Below are 17,591 nucleotides of genomic sequence, written 5' to 3'. Positions count from 1 at the left end.
GCATGCATGTGTCCTTATACTACACACACAAATGTATATTTACAGTGTTGCATAAAACCCTGACAACAGTTGCTATATTATTTATACACAATATAGGCCTACTATATGTTTCAATATGTGTCCATCTAAAAAGCATTACACATTTATTTACATGTATATTTATATTACATACAGTATTTTAAGCATCAAACTGGTGAGCTATATATATTCTTGTAAAAATTGCAAAACATGCAACCCCTGTCAATGTAGTTGCCTTATACTTATTTATAGATAGATAGTACTTTATTGATTCCTTCAGGAGCGTTCCCTCAGGAAAATGAAAATTCCAGCAGAATTATAGTTTTCCATTCCATTCACACCACCTTGTCTTTATACCTCACACAAATATACGCACCACATATATATTCCCACATATAAAATGTATGTTGTTAAACTGTAGCGTATATGTACTCCATGCCATTACAGTATTTACAGTAATCTTATACATTTTAACAATTACAGTATAGATACATGTTATGTTTTACTAAAGAGAATATTGATATTTCTATGATAATTTATATTTTATTTATTGTTTGATGTAGATGTGCTCGTCCGGTCCACATAAGCATCCCAGACAAAATCTTAAAGGTCGGGAGGCTAAAATAATTTTGCATATATGCCACATATAGTTCACATTTATTATCAATGTAACAGGGACAATTAAGAATGCCTTTTCAAGCACTGTATGCACAATATGCCTTTAGCTTTTCAGAATTTTTTTGCAGGTTCTTTTCACATAAAACGTGGGGGTTGTGTGTGTGACTCCCCTGCAGTGTGCGAAGGATGGGGGTAGATGGTTGGGAGTTGGGAAGTATAGGGGGCGCACGGATAATTAATGCGGATTGACTGATTGCTCTTGAAACAGAGCGGTCCTGCACTCGGATTGTCCTCAAGCAGTGAAGCGTCCCTGACTGACACTTTCCACCTTCCCCTCCTTCGCTTTCCATTCTATAGGGCCATGCACTTCTGCGCCTCACACTAGCCGGGTGGAGACTCTTTTTCTCTGGGCCAAGGAGCCTCACATTCCCCCGGCTACTATGCCTGCCCACAAGCGGTGCAACTCGGCCAACTGAGACGACGGTGGGGGTGTTTGACTGAATAGAAAACATTACATATGTGCCTAACAACACAGTGCACACTCACTTCTAAAAATATATGATTGGATATATTAAAAATAAGGGTCTGCCCCTCCAATGTATACTTTTTAATACTAGAAATACATGTAGCATCCACTCACCAATACCTCATACTAACAACAAATACATTTTAGAAACATGCACTGTCGAAAATGTATGTATTTCAGGGGTCCCCACTTAGCACCGCTCAAAGAGAGAGAATATTATTAAAGTATATCCATCAAGAGGGTGTCTGCTTACACCTGCAGTATGTTTTAAGATGCACAGGTGGTCAGACATTTTAGTTTTGGTATACAGTGCCTGTTTTCGTGGATTTGGGCTATTTCATTTTTGTTTCCCGCATGGTCCAAAAACAAAAAAAAATGTGAGTCCACTTTAATTTCTAATATACAGCAAAGCTCCCCAAAAAAAGAGCGGCAAATGGCCCGCGTGTGCCGCACATTGGACAACCTTGACACTGAAAGGGTAAAATAAACTAGATTTTTGGGATTATTAATCTCATATAAAAATATCCAACATAAGGTGGCAAGAAACATTTCAATAATGAACAAAGCAAAATACTTTCTGCACCCAAAATCTATTCATGTTCTCTACTGCTCACTAGTGTTACCATATCTGACGTATTGTGTAGAAATATGGGGTTAACAACTACAAATGTGCGGTTCATTCATTAACCGTGTTACAAAAAAGATCGATTAGACTGATACATAATGTTGGATATAGAGAACAAACAAACCCTTTATTTATTGAGTCAAAAATATTGAAGTTCAATGATTTGGTAAAATTGCAAACAACTAAAACTATGTACAAAGCAAACTATAACCTGTTACCCAAGAATGTACAACGATTCTTCTCAACTAAAGAGGAGAAATATAACCTTAGAGGGAAAACTAATTTAAAACATGTGTATGCACGTACAACACTAAAAACCTTTAGCATATCACTATGTGGAATTAAACCTTGGAATGGATTAAGTAAACAATGTACTGATATGATCCAGTTTAAGAGGTTGTTCAAATTAAGTGTTTACAAAGTACAAAGAAGAAGAATTATGAGACATACCTTCAACCTTATTTAAAATGGGATATTCTTCATCTCAGTATGTTTATCATGACTGACTTAATTACCTATTGCAACAACTGCTGTATTAATCATTCACTGATGTAATTGTGCTACAAAAAGAAGACAGTAAATGAACATATGTATTTGTAAACGCTGTGAAGTGGGAAAGGGGTAGGACTAAAGACGCTTTGCTTCTTCCTACTCCTTTTCGGACATGATGTAAAGACAAATTATATGAAATTATGTGTGATATTATAATGTAAGTGAGTTCATAAATAAACTAAAGAAAGAAACATTGGTCCATTGAGCTAGTGCTGTGTAGCCTGCAAATATATATTGATTAAATATAGATTTATATTCTGTTGTGTCGATTAATCGTTAAATGAGTGTGTGTATTAAAATTGATGAAATCCAGACTGCATTGGAGTGCCCGCAACTAAATATGCGGACATAGTTTCTACACAGAGCATGCATGCACATGAGAGCAGTGTGTGGGTGTCGTGATCTGTGTGGCGGCCAACAGCGGAGATGTATTTATTTATTTTTCATAAGTATTGCACATGTGTGAAAAGTGCCATTTCACTGTTGATGTTGTGTATTTATTAGCAAAAAAGGAATAATGGGTGCGGCAAGCGGGCAGAAAATTATTTTTTGTACTATTTTCCTCAAAATACGCATTGAGGCTCCATAGTGTGGTTTATCAAGTGCCACTAAATAATTAATTTTAATTTAATCAGATTAATCACATTTTTGAATTTGAATTAATCATTAATCACTCACTTGCTTAATTTAAATTAACAATTTGGACACAAATGCAATTTTATTGTCAGAATATAATTCAGGAACATTTAAAATAAGAAAAAAAGGTTAAGTTTACTTGAGTGCACTACAATGATTTGCTCAAACCTTAGTAACAGTTTTATCTGAAGTCCAGTAAGGATGTATTTTGAAATGAAATTATCCAGTGAACACACCAGTTGCAGTCGCTTCACTCATATATGCACTGACATATGCATTGACCTGATCAACAACCCGTATACAGCCTTTCAGGTAACCATCCACGCTCAAGCTAAAGGAGCATGTAGAGTCCAAATCCATTGTGTGATTAGTCGGCCTATTTACATGATTAATGCCATTATTTCTTGTGATTAATCACATGAGTTAACCCACTATTTTATCTGATTACTTGAATAATCAAACAAAATAATCGATAGATTACTCCAATACTCAAATAATCTGTTGCTGCAGCCGTATACTGCCGTGTCCTTAATATTTTGCCTTCTCAGTGTGCCGTGCACACACACACAGTTGCGCTTTTGTAAGGAAAAAGGTCAACATTAGCAGCAAATGACTAAATTGACTTAAAGTAGGTGCCATGCCAGCCATGACTTTAATATTATATGACCATATGGCCACCTTTTCCCTCTTAAAAGAAAGTCATAATTCACAGCCAACGGGAAACATTCTTGGTTTAAATGAGGACCAAATGGAGAATCTCCCCGGGTACCGCTCTAAAACAGACAGCCGTCCTATTTCTGATAGAATTACACAATAGGCTCCCTTGAAAGGTGGTGTCACACAAAAAGACGCATACATTTTTTGTAACTATTTTGGTGACCGAGACACCATAAATATCACGACGCTCACGCAAAAGACACAATGAAGTCAGAAGATGGACACACAATGTGACCTTTTTATGCACAGATGCTGGCGGTTGTGCAGACAAATGAGAAAGACGCTCACCAAAAGAATGTCTCACATAAGCGGCTCGATGTAAACGGTGGGGTTTTTTTTTTTTTTTTTAGAGGGAGATGATGGCGACGAAGGGGAGATAGTTCAGACGCCAAATTAGTACCTGTCACACAGATATATATCCAACTGTAATCAGCTCCAGGCCTGCGTGAAGAGCAGCAGCATGCAAGCATGTATTTATGGGCCATCAAAACATGCAGGTAGAGGCTGTATTAACGCTACAATTTATAGCCATAGCGTGTTGTCTTGCGTGTGTACATGCTAAACTTACATGTGTTTTATATTCACGCAGGGAGGGAGACGAGGGGGGATTTTAAATGTAGACAATGTATTTGACTATGTTTCTACGGGGTCTATTTATCTCCTGAATGTTGACTAAAATGTTCCTACAATACAAAAAGCACTGCACGCAAGGGTTGAAAACACAGAAACCGTCTTCATTGAAGATTACTAACATGTTTTGCTGAATTCTAAAATGTCCAGGAATGTTTTGTTTGGGCTTAGCACAGTGGAGCCCATACGTATAGTGGGGCAGCATGGGGTCAGAAGGTCACATGACCTAGTGCAACATAACACTATGGTGAAGGGAAGATTCTTTGAATGACTTCAACAAAAACATTTTAAGGAAGCTGTCACTATTGTTAGATTGTTAATGACAATGTATTTTTAACATGGCTATACATTTCAGGGACATAAAAGTGTATAAGAAAAGCTTCTCTTTATAGTTTGTTGCTTCATTCATAGCTTATTCTATTTTATCTTAATGTAGAAGGTGTTTCTGCCCCCTTTATTTTTCCATTAGTGAATAAGATATCGACCGACTTACTGTCACGGTTCTAGAAAACAGTAATACAAGTGAAACTCAAAAACATAGGCTGATAATTATAATATAATTTTGATGATATATGGCTTACAGTTTATGAAAACCTCAAATTTAAAATCTCAGAAAATCGGGGGTTTCCATTCCATGATCGTTAAAATTACAGCAGCTTGACATATCTCACTTTGTATATAATGATTATATCACAAATTAGTTTTACCTTTGAGGTCAAATTGCTGACATAAATGGACTTTTGCACGATACCACATTTTAATTTTTGGAGTTTCACCTGCTTGTGAACATTTTAAACACAAGAAGTCAAACAATCAGGAATTACTCGAGCGCAGTATATTAATAAATAATAATTAAATAAGATCTGCTTACACTTTTCAGGCAGGTTAAATTGTGCAAGTGAAAATAATATTTTTTTATGTTATATGTCAGAAATAATGGGAATCAAAATTGATGCAAGAAACCTTTTGAATTGCCCAAAATGCAGGATTTGGGTCAAAATGAAGGCTTTCTGATTCTGAATGACGTAATGATTATGGTAAGCATTTTCCACAAAGTTTTATATATTTTGAAATATATCTAAATATGATATAAATAATATTACATCATATAAAATAATGCTGATCTTAACAATTCAAACAAAAACATTTCTGTATTTTTCTTAAGTCTTTTGTATTAAAATCAGAGACGTGTGTGTGTGTGATGGTGGGTGTGTGTGTGATGTAGTCAGTGGTTAAAGCAGCTGTCTCTTTTATGTGTGTGTTATTTGTAGGGGCTTATTTGAAACCAACATGATGGACTGAGGCTGACTAGCTGGTTGGGAAGGAGTGCGTAGTAAGCATTTAGTCATGATGGTTGAGATATCCTGTGTGTGCGTGTGTGTGTGTGTGTGTGTGTGTGTGTGTGTGTGTGTGTGTGTTTGATGCTGATACAAGCAACGCAAGCTTTGGCCAAGTCTATGGTGCAAAACTAAAGGGAGAGCACATTTGACATGCTTGAATCGGCATGTATGCTCCACTCTTTGACACCACATTGCCCTCAAGAGGCCCCAATTGACAAACCTTCCAACATTTACTCGATTTCCAAGACAAATTTGTCACGTAAGAGTCATAAAGCATCCATCCGTCCAATTGCATTGACTAAATTGCCAAACACTGAAAGGGAATCCAACACATCCGATTCAGACCGACCGCAAGCGGCCTAATGAGGAGTTTTAACGCAAATAAAGTGCGTAGTTGCACATGATAAATTAGACAACACGGGTTTGGTTAATTTAACAAAATGCACCAAAAACAAAAATAAAAGGCAGCCTATTTTTCTGTCTAACTTTGCACAATCAACAATCAGCTTTCCAAAATAGCAGTGCCTATTGCAATAACTTCAAATAGTTGCAGCTTCCTTACGTTATGTCCCCTGCTGTGGGATTTCCCCCCGAAGACAAGCACCGAATCTCGTGGACGGGAGGCACCGTGACGCCGCGTAACAGTAAATTTATGCCAAGGAGCATTAACCAGCAAATGAATGGAGACACACTCTCCTTGCGCGTTCTTCTAGGGAGCTTTCTTGGCTTTTTTTCTTTTTCTTTTTTTTTTTAAATCATGGGAGGGGGCAAAGGCACATTATCTTGCGAGTTACACCCACTCCCACTCCTGCTAGCACATATAAAGTGTCTCTCTCTCTTTCACAAACACACACGCGCACACACACACACACCTCTATCTAACCACTATTGTTTTGTTTGCAAATGTGATTAGAGTTGATCCGGATCCATGCAATGGGGTGGAGAAGGCGCACAAGGCCTAAAACAATCATTCTACGTCCTCAAGTTTCTTTCTCTTTGCAGAAGTTGCAACACATGTGCACGGCTCGCGTGCGGAAAAGGTGGATAAATGCTCCAAGCTGGCTACAAAAGTCTTATTTATGTGCAATAGTTTACTCAATAATAGAGCCAACTTCCGACTGGGGGTCATAGTGCAAAGAAAAAAAAAATGACCGATGCGTTGCAGAGCTTTTTACAAGCATTTTGGACGGAGGCACGCACACGCTGGTCCAATTGGAGGAGCACTATAAACATTTAGCACTGGCGGTAAAGTCCACGGCATTTTCCACGCACTTCCCTTTGATCACGTCCAAGCGATCCAGGCAGTGTTAAAAAAAAAAAGAAGTAAAAACGAGAAAGAGAGAGAATGAGGAGTTTCTGGCCTGTTTGTAATGCCCGTAAAATAAATATTAGAATCGGACAATTTCCACTTCTCTCCAGTTTAACGCGCCACATAAGTGACGGCGTAAAAAAAGACCAAGAAGCTGAAGAAGCGTCAAGGGTAAATAATTGCAAGACCCGAGGCCCTTACACTTTCCTAGCCTCCCCCACAGCAGCCCCCACCTTAGTGCCCCAGCAGGTCACTGATCCAGCAGCACTAGACGTCACGACGTTAACCCCCGCGTGACCACGTCTGGAACACAGGAGGCGTGAATGCACGTGCGCACCATAAAAGCTACATATTGGGTTCCGTGCATGCAGAAATGGAAAACAGGTTTCCTCGTGTGGAATTCAGGTGGATGGGAATTCATCCCAACCGCAGCTCAAATTATGATGTAATTGATCCAAATATGGATATCATACAGGGGAAGTACTGTCGCCTTTGTGGTGGGAGGGTTGGTACTCAACAATTCCCCACCCTGAAAACAGTTAAAAAATAAATAAATCATGATTTCACATATCAGTTTGTGGAATTAAATTATGGAATGGATTAAGGAAAGAAGTTAAACAATGTACTAATATGATCCAGTTTAAGAGGCTGTTCCAACTAAAAGTGTTTACAAAGTACAAGGATGAACATATTGGACCTTATTGAAAATGAGATATTATTAATCTCATATGTGAACCATACCTGACTTAACTATTATTAGGATATCTGTTGTGTTCATTGATGTAAATTATGTTACAAAATGAGGACAGGAAGTGAATATGTGCTACTAAATTTCTATAAATTGGAAAAGGGTTGGGTTAAATAATTTCGGCTTTTTCCTACTCCTTTTCGAACATGTTGTAAAAAGAAACGTAAATGTGTAAACTATATGATATATCACTTGTAATTGCATTAATGTTTTAAATACATTTCAACCAACCAACCAATCAACAATTCAATAATATAATTCATTTCTAAAAAGATTTTGTTCATGAATACATCCCCTTTGCGATGGGCGCATGCTTTTAACTCAGTAGTCAGCACGATCGACTCTCACCCTGGCGACCTGGGTAGTAGCAGTAGGAATTAAACAACGCTGCTGAGAGAGGGCGTATACAATCGCTATACAAAGCTGAGCGTGATTGACAGGATAACATATAAAGTTAAAGTACCAATGATTGTCACACACACACTAGGTGTGGCGAAATTATTCTCTGCATTTGACCCATCACCCTTGATCACCACCTGGGAGGTGAGGGGAGCAGTGAGCAGCAGCGGTGGCCGCGCCCGGGAATCATTTTTGGTGATTTAACCCCCAATTCCAACCCTTGATGCTGAGTGCCAAGCAGGGAGGTAATGGGTCCCATTTTTCTAGTCTTTGGTATGACTCGGCCGGGGTTTGAACTCACAACCTACCGATCTCAGGGCGGACACTCTAACCACTAAGCCACTGAGTAGGTATCCTACCAAGTCCGACCTACACTGTTTCAATGTCCATTTCTCTGATGACCGAAGTGCTGATATCAACCAAACCTAACCCCCCCATACCCCCTCCACATCCCACACCCCGGATTGTAAATAATGTAAATAATTCAATGTATATACTCTGATGATTAACTTGTGTGATGACTGCATTATCAATCAATAAATGTTTATTTATATAGCCCTAAATCACAAGTGTCTCAAAGGGCTGCACAAGCCACAACGACATCCTCGGTACAAAGCCCACATACGGGCAAGGAAAAACTCACCCCAGTGGGACGTCGATGTGAATGACTATGAGAAACCTTGGAGAGGACCGCATATGTGGGTAACCCCCCCCCTCTAGGGGAGACCGAAAGCAATGGATGTCGAGTGGGTCTGACATAATATTGTGAGAGTCCAGTCCATAGTGGATCCAACATAATAGTAAGAGTCCAGTCCATAGTGGGGCCAGCAGGACACCATCCCGAGCGGAGACGGGTCAGCAGCGTAGAGATGTTCCCAGCCGATGCACAGGCGAGCGGTCCACCCCGGGTCCCGACTCTGGACAGCCAGCACTTCATCCATGGCCACCGGACCTGTGCCCCCCCCCCCCCCCCCCCCTCCCTCAAGGAAAAGGGGAGCAGAGGAGAAAAGAAAAGAAACGGCAGATCAACTGGTCTAACAGGGGGGCTATTTAAAGGCTAGAGTATACAAATGAGTTTTAAGATGGGACTTAAATGCTTCTACTGAGGTAGCATCTCTAATTGTTACCGGGAGGGCATTCCATAGTACTGGAGCCCGAATAGAAAACGCTCTATAGCCCGCAGACTTTTTTTGGGCTCTGGGAATCACTAATAAGCCGGAGTTCTTTGAACGCAGATTTCTTGCCGGGACATATGGCACAATGCAATCGACAAGATAGGACGGAGCTAGACCGTGTAGTATTTTATACGTAAGTAGTAAAACCTTAAAGTCACTTCTTAAGTGCAGAGGAAGCCAGTGCAGGTGAGCCAGTATAGGCGTAATATGATCAAACTTTCTTGTTCTTGTCAAAAATCTAGCAGCCGCATTTTGTACCAACTGTAATTTTTTAATGCTAGACATAGGGAGACCCGAAAATAATACGTTACAGTAGTCGAGACGAGACGTAACGAACGCATGAATAATGATTTCAGCGTCGCTAGTGGATAAAATAGAACGAATTTTAGCGATATTACGGAGATGAAAGAAGGCCGTTTTAGTAACACTCTTAATGTGTGATTCAAACGAGAGAGTTGGGTCGAAGATAATACCCAGATTCTTTACTGATTCGCCTTGTGTAATGTTGTGTATATTATGATGATAGTATATATTTGTACCATGAATTGATTTAAGTGGACCGCGACTTAAACAAGTTGAAAAACTTATTCGGGTGTTACCATTTAGTGGTCAACTGTACGGAATATGTACTGTACTGTGCAATCTACTAATAAAAGTCTCAATCAATAAAAAGAAACCAGCTATGAACACCATTAATTATATTACGCCGTGAAAATCGGGGCACTCTGATTGGGGGCCTTTAGGCCAGGTAAGCCCGTGCATCAAACGGCCCTGGCTATGGGTATCGATTACATTTCAACCAATACTTTATCGATATACTTGAAAAAGGGTGCGGGTGCTTTACCGGTGCTTTGTAATTGTACTAAAAACTAAACTAAAAACCCCCACAAAAACTTGTTTTATTCTTATGGAATTTTGTGACATTTAGGTTGAACAGGCTAGTAATTAAAATATTTAAATTACATAAATTAAACGATAAGTTATACATTAAAAAAAAGAAATAAAATCCACAACAAACCGTTATAAATATTGCAGCAATACAGAGCATAGAGAAGGTGCAAAAAACAACGTACTTGTGTTGTAATGTTGATGCTCATAATCCCGCTCACCATAACAGTCATTGGTGCATAATGAGGAAGTGCCGTGTTGTTGTTGTGGCTACTGGCTGGGCTAGCGCTGAGGTGCTAATGGTGTTATGAGGGCTGCTGTTGGCGATGTCTCTCAAATTGTGGTATGGAAATGTACGCAGTTGGGATCAGCGCTCACCTACTGTGTACATTGTTTTCTCTAAAGTTAGACAGCTCAACTTTTTTCCAGGTCAAATTGAAAATATTCAGCTCCTCAGTTTGTCTTCCAGGCCTTTACACAAATCAATCGTTACCCTTAAGTGTACAGGGAAAGCTATAGTTTTTAGCTAGCTAACTAGTTCAACACGGTTGTTAGCCTTGATGCTTGCAGAAAATGTCACAGTTGGGGTTGCTCGTCACATTCTCTCTAGGTTTGGTTGTCACATATACCGTATTTTCCGCACCATTAGCCGCACCTAAAAACCACAAATTTACTCAAAAGCTGACAGTGCGGCTTTTAACCCGGTGCGCTTTATATATGGATAAATATTAAGATTCATTTTCATAAAGTTTCGTTCTCGCAACTTCGGTAAACAGCCGCCATCTTTTTTCCCGGTAGAACAGGAAGCGCTTCTTCTTCTACTGTAAGCAACCACCCGCCCCCGGAAGAAGAAGAAGCGCGCGGTGCATGCTGGGATATGTGACGTTTCATTTCCATTTGTGTGTTTATGTAAAGACCCCAAAATGGCTCCTATTAAGTGTGTTGTCTGTCTAATTATAAATAATGCAGACGAGGCGTGTTAACTGAGTTCTCAACGTTTACTCACAGCGTGCTCATAACCACATTCTAACTCCCAGCATACAACAACGCTTCTCAGGGCTACCGCGCATGCTCGTAACTATCGTTGCATGCTGGGTAGTGTAGTTGTTATATTTGCTAGCTCATAACATCACATTGAGAGACACGCTTACGCGCTTAATTCAATACTCGCCGTCATTCCGGGTGGATTGACAAAAGACCTCCAGCCGCTAGATATTGGTGTCAACAGGGCATTCGAAGCTAGACTGCTAACTGCGTGGGAACAGTGGATGACGAAGAAGCGCGCGGTGCATGCTGGGATATGTGACGTTTCATTTCCATTTGTGTGTTTATGTAAAGACCCCAAAATGGCTCCTATTAAGTGTGTTGTCTGTCTAATTATAAATAATGCAGACGAGGCGTGTTAACTGAGTTCTCAACGTTTACTCACAGCATGCTCATAACCACATTCTAACTGCCAGCATACAACGCTTCTCAGGGCTACCGCGCATGCTCGTAACTATCGTTGCATGCTGGGTAGTGTAGTTGTTATATTTGCTAGCTCATAACATCACATTGAGAGACACGCTTACGCGCTTAATTCAATACTCGCCGTCATTCCGGGTGGATTGACAAAAGACCTCCAGCCGCTAGATATTGGTGTCAACAGGGCATTCGAAGCTAGACTGCTAACTGCGTGGGAACAATGGATGACAGAAGGCGAACACACATTCACTAAGACAGGGAGGCAGCGCCAGACGACGCCAACATCTGCCAGTGGATCGTAAATGCCTGGGCAGATATTTCGGTCACAACTGTGGTCCGAGCTTTCCGGAAGGCAGGATTCACAGAACTGCTGGATAACAGTGACACTGACTCCGATGACTTCGACGAGACGGAACCGGCCATTTTGGATCTCACATTTGCCCAACTTTTCACTTCGGACACCGAAGACTAAGGATTTACGAATGAAGAATAACTTCAGAAAGTGAGCGCTATGTTTATTTTGTGTGTTGTGACATTAACGTTCGAGCAACATTATGTTGCTATTGCTCTGCACTATTTTGAATTTTACTATGTTTGTGATTGCACATTTGCGTACATTTTGGGAGTGAACAGAGTTGTTAGAACGCTGGTTTTTAATATATTATTAAAGTTTGACTGACCTATCTGACTGTTTTTTTGACATTCCCTTTAGTGCAGCGTAGGCGCGGCTTATAGTCCGGGGCGGCTTATTGGTGGACAAAGTTATGAAATATGCCATTCATTGAAGGTGCGGCTAATAATCCGGTGCGCCTTATAGTGCGGAAAATACGGTACTCATACAGTAGTACTTCAACTTACAAGCCTAATTGATTATTTGACTGAGCTCTTAAAGGGAACTGCACTTTTTTTTATTTTTTTTTATTTTGCCTATCAAACCTTATGTAAGACAAGAACACACATATTTTTCTTTTGTTAATGAAATTTAACCAGTAAATAAATGCGATCAAAAGTCTGCTTACAATGGAGCCTTTGGAAGTTGCTCTACTCCGCCTATCAAGCCCTCTAAAAACATCCAAACATCTCCATCAATGTTTTATATACAGTACATGCTGTAAGGATACATGGAACCAAGCGACTTTGTGTCTTTCTCGCCATTTCTGGATCGAAATTAGATGCCAAAGTTGACCAAATTGTCGGATTGTGTCATCATCCTTCTACTATCAAGGTGAGAGACATTATATATGATGTCGAATAAACTTTCACAAGCTTCGAGGCGAGAAAGCAGCTCACCAGCCGATGATGTAAACAGCTGGCTATTTCCCTCTGATCACAGCGGTGCTATAAATAGTTGGCCTGCATTAGTGCTTATAATAACAAAATCACTAATAGGTTAATATTCAAGTCAGGAAATGTAAATGGAGTATTGTTGGCAGTTTTTGGATGGTTGTTTAGAGGGATTTATGGGTGGAATAGAGAACTTTTTGTAAGCAGACTTTTATTTATGTTTATTTACAAGTTAGAATGCATCAAGAAAATATATACGTCATCTTGTCTCATAAAGATTGTGAATGATAGACAAACTTCCAAAAAATGTGCAGTTTAACTCAAAACACTCAAATCAACGTTGCCTTCACACTAACTTTCTTTGTTTCAGTGGTTGGAAAACAAAATTATGTTGATCTCTAACTATACGTTAATGCTTACGAGTAAGACAGGATGTTTTGGTCGGATCTTACGGGGTTCATATGCTACGGCAACTAATGGCGGGGATGATTGTAGCTCAAATATTTGCGTGCAACTTTAATCATAACAATTAGCTAAGAGACAGCTCTTACCTCAAAACACTATTAAGTTGAGGTACCATTGTATATTCATACTGGTGCTGTCAATGGATTAAAATGTTCAATCAGATTAATGACACTTTTGAATTTGGATTAATCATAGTTAATCACAGATTATTACTAACTTGCATAATTTAATTTAACCTAATATTTTGACAAATGTCAATTTTTGTCAGAATGTTAAAGGATTTTTAAAAATGTTTTACTTGAATGAATTTGTTTGCTTGAAACTCAGTGACAGTTTTATCAAAAGACCCATCTGGGTGTATTTTGAAGTGAAATTTGCCAGTGAGCACAAAAGTTAGTCTCTTCACTCAACTTTGCACTGGGGTACGCATTGACCTGATCTCTGACCAAATAGCAACACGTGTTGAGAAGGTAAAGGAGCATGTACAGTCAAACTAAATAGCATGATTAATCTGAATACATATACTGTATGATTAACGCAATATTTTTTGCTATTAATTACACAAGTTAACTTTAGATTTTTGACAGCCTGAATTCATACATTTCATCAGGCTGGCCTAAATATGTTCATGTTGCGTGATCATTTGGTGTTAAGATACATTTAAGTTCATTATTTGTCAATTTGCCAATTAAATTAAACTTTCATGTTTAGTTTGGTCTACTTGTTCCCATTAAAATACCTACGTGACAACCGACCCTGTAGTTTGACAACCATTCCCGTTATGGAGTCGGTTTTTCACACACGTTTTCGATTGTTACTTACCTGTTTGTTAGAATGAGTTGGAAAAAGAGCAATATAGATTTCCAGTTTAATGTGGCAATGACTGTTGAAAGATGCTAAAGATGAAGATGAGCAATTCCGTAAAGTTTGACAACCAACCCTGTTCTTATCTTCCTGTGTGCTATTTCTTGTATTGTTCAAATATATTGTTTACATCCAGAGAAAACCATCGTTCTCTGCATTGGACAATTGCATTTAGCATACCAGCGCAATTTAAAAAAAAAAAGAAATATACCTATAAACAAATGCCTACTGAGGATGCTGGTTTTCTTAGGATGTTTGTTGTCCAAATTGAGGGACTTGGGGGGCAAAAGCCAAATGATTTGAATGAGAGCTTATAGGCGTTTTTGCTTATGTTTGACTTTATTTAAATCAAACTATTGTATGTAATAAAGGAAATATGGGAAATGAATGCATTAACTATGTATTGTATGTACTGTATGTATACCACAGAAAGGCAGCACGGGTCGTCAGTGATCAGCTAAATGCATACCCCAGTGCAAAGTTGAATAAGGTTAATGGAAAGTTCTGCTTCAAAATACATTGTGACAGGAGTTTGGATAAAACTGTTATGAAACTTTGATCAAATGAATGATTTAATTAAGTAAAACATTTAAAAATGGTCTGAGTAGACATTCTGACAATAGAATCGTTTTTGTCAGAATACTGGGGTCTTTTTTTAAGATCAATTAAGCAAGGAATTTCCCGTCCAAAATTAGAAAGTGTCATACCTCTGACTAAATATATTAATCAATTGACAGCATATATATATATATATATATATATATATATATTTGAGTGCTGTCTTTTTATATTAATAAGAAAGTGCACAAAAAGTTAAGCACTGTTTCTGCAAAATGTCCAAAATCTCCAGAATGATGCAAATAAATTGCAAACCTGGCAACCAATATCATATATATTATATATATTTTTAGTACATTACACTGTAAATGTATTAATGTAAAATGACAACAAATCTAATAATAATATTTGCATTATTTTCACAATAACATTTTCAGCACTTTACTGTAAAAACCCCAAAAACAATTAATTGCTATTACTTGCTGTGAAATGTAAGAGGAATTATAATTTTGCAGTAATTTTTTGTAATGTTACGTGCAATAAATTTTGATTACAGTTTTTTACTGTGAAAAATACTGTTAAATGATGTTCTCAGGGCATTCAATCGGTCGCAACTGGACTGTTTGGTTCGCTTCTCATCCATGTCGTCGGCTTCATCAGTTCATGCTTATAGACTTCAATTGGTCAGGTCTAGTCTTAGGCTTGTTAAATGATGTGAAATCCTGGTAATTTTTACAGTGTACCTTTGATATTAAATCCTCCATATTCATCTGAGAACAAGCTCGCAGTGCAGTCAACATGAGATTAAGTACAAAAAATGTACTACTGTTTATACTCCATCCATCCATCCATTTCCTACCGCTTATTCCCTTTGCAAAATATATACTTTCAAGTAAAAAACATCCTAAAAAGCATATCTAAAGACACAATATTCAGCAAAAATGCCCCAACAGACAAACTATCCAAGCTCAAGCAAAGTCACTGTATTCCATCACAGCCCTTACATCATGTTGAAACTATGAAAGTATTCTGCACACCGAAGCAACAACACACACCACCCTGGATGCTATTGCTTTGTGATGATTGATGGGTAAGACAGGAAGGAGGTATCAAGATAAACCACACCTACACAGAAGCACATTTATTTGACTATAAGGCTGACGCCTGCTTTATGAACTAATTCAAGGCAATACCGCACATTTATGCTATGCGGTTTTACACTAAACAGTAGAAGATAAACAACTGAAGCCGTTTCTGTTCCTGGTTCTACAGCTGCACAAAACCACCCTCATGCATGAATTCAAGTGAGAACCTGTCCTGACTGCTCAGTAAAATTTGGATACAGCAACAAGAAGTTCACATCAACAACAATCAATCAAACTTTATTAAATAGCACTTTTCATGCACAGGCAAGTTGTAACAAAAAGGGCCTTACACCAGTAAACAAAAGAAGAAGAAAGCACGCACACACTGCACTATTGACAATAAAACAGTGCATGGCACTGAGGATTGAGGGAAACAAAACGAGCAAAGACAAACATAACATACACTGCAATGTGAAGAGACTTGTACTTCTCAAGCGAAGAAGTCAAAATCCTTCCCTTTCCATGCTTGCCACTGCGTCTGCATCCGTAAAAGTGTAATCAGCGTTTCTGGTGAATACATCATTTATTGTTTACACTTGTGTGACAGTTAACATTTTTTAAATGTTTGCATTTGGATGACACTTAACACTGTTATATAAAGTTACTGTTACTCTTTAACAGTTCTCCCTCTCTTCTTCATCATATAGCAAATGTTCATCCATTTTTTTAAATTTTAGTTTTATTTTGTCATATAATAGAGAAGTTAACTTCTTTTCACTTATGGAATACAGTTGAAAATGTTAAAAAGCGAAAGGAGATTACTTTGTTTGAACAATTATCCTTATCTACTCATGTCACCAAATGTATTTACTTTAGTTGTATTGTACTATAGCGCAGCAAGTCTGTTTTTTGATTTTGGAAGGCCCCCAAAAATGTTATATAAAGTTAAATCCAGCTCAACAATTCTTCCCCTCTTCTTCATCATGCAACACATGTATTTATTATAACTTTATTTAGTCAACAATATAGCACAGGGGTAGGGAACCTATGGCTCTCGAGCCAGATGTGGCTCTTTTGATGACTGCATCTGGCTCTCAGAGAAATCTTAGCTGACATTGATAAGTAATGAATAATTACGCTGGTTATCACAGTGTTAAAAATAACGTTCAAAATATAAAACATTCTCATGCATTTTAATCCATCAATCCGTTTTCTACCACACCTGTATTTATTTATTATTGGTTAGCTTCAGAATAACAATGTTATTAAAAAGAATAAGAGACTTATTATACTCTAAAAATGTTGGTCTTACTTAAAAATGCAAGCATTTAGTTGTATTCAGTGTTAAAAAATATTATATGGCTCTCACGGAAATGCATATTAAAATGTTTGGCTTTCATGGCCCTCTCAGCCAAAAAGGTTCCGGGCCCCTGATATAGCAGTTAACTTCTTTTTACACATGAAATACATTTGAAAATGTTCAAGTGTCACAAAGGAAGGTGACTTTGTTTGAGTAATTATCATTTTCACCTGGCAACGTCACCAAGTTTTTTTCAATTTTGGTTTTATTTAATTGCACTATAGAGCGACAATCCTTGTTTTGCATTTGGATGAGACTTAACAATTGTATATGGTAAGGTCTACTTCAACAATTCTCCCTCTCCTCTTCATCATGCATAATTTAAAAAAA

At 38.2% G+C, this 17,591-nt stretch overlaps 1 protein-coding gene across 4 annotated transcripts in view; it reads right to left on the bottom strand.

The window, feature by feature from the left end:
* bahcc1b (BAH domain and coiled-coil containing 1b) overlaps positions 1-17,591 on the bottom strand; it is a 182,559-nt gene that overhangs the window by 114,239 nt on the left and 50,729 nt on the right. For 2 of the 4 annotated variants that reach the window (XM_061967477.2, XM_061967482.2), the window contains exon 1: positions 6,225-6,908. The exons of 1 other annotated variant lie outside the window; for it this stretch is intronic. In XM_061967477.2, coding sequence (XP_061823461.1) covers positions 6,225-6,328 — 104 coding nt within the window. In that variant the 5' untranslated portion in view covers positions 6,329-6,908. Of the gene's footprint in view, positions 1-6,224; positions 6,910-17,591 lie in introns of those variants that run through there. One more of the 4 variants, XM_061967478.2, reaches the window with a different exon arrangement.

Source organism: Nerophis lumbriciformis, linkage group LG11 (genome assembly GCF_033978685.3).
Source record: "Nerophis lumbriciformis linkage group LG11, RoL_Nlum_v2.1, whole genome shotgun sequence".
Lineage (NCBI taxonomy): Eukaryota > Metazoa > Chordata > Actinopteri > Syngnathiformes > Syngnathidae > Nerophis > Nerophis lumbriciformis.
This window is presented reverse-complemented; position numbering and strand designations above follow the sequence as displayed.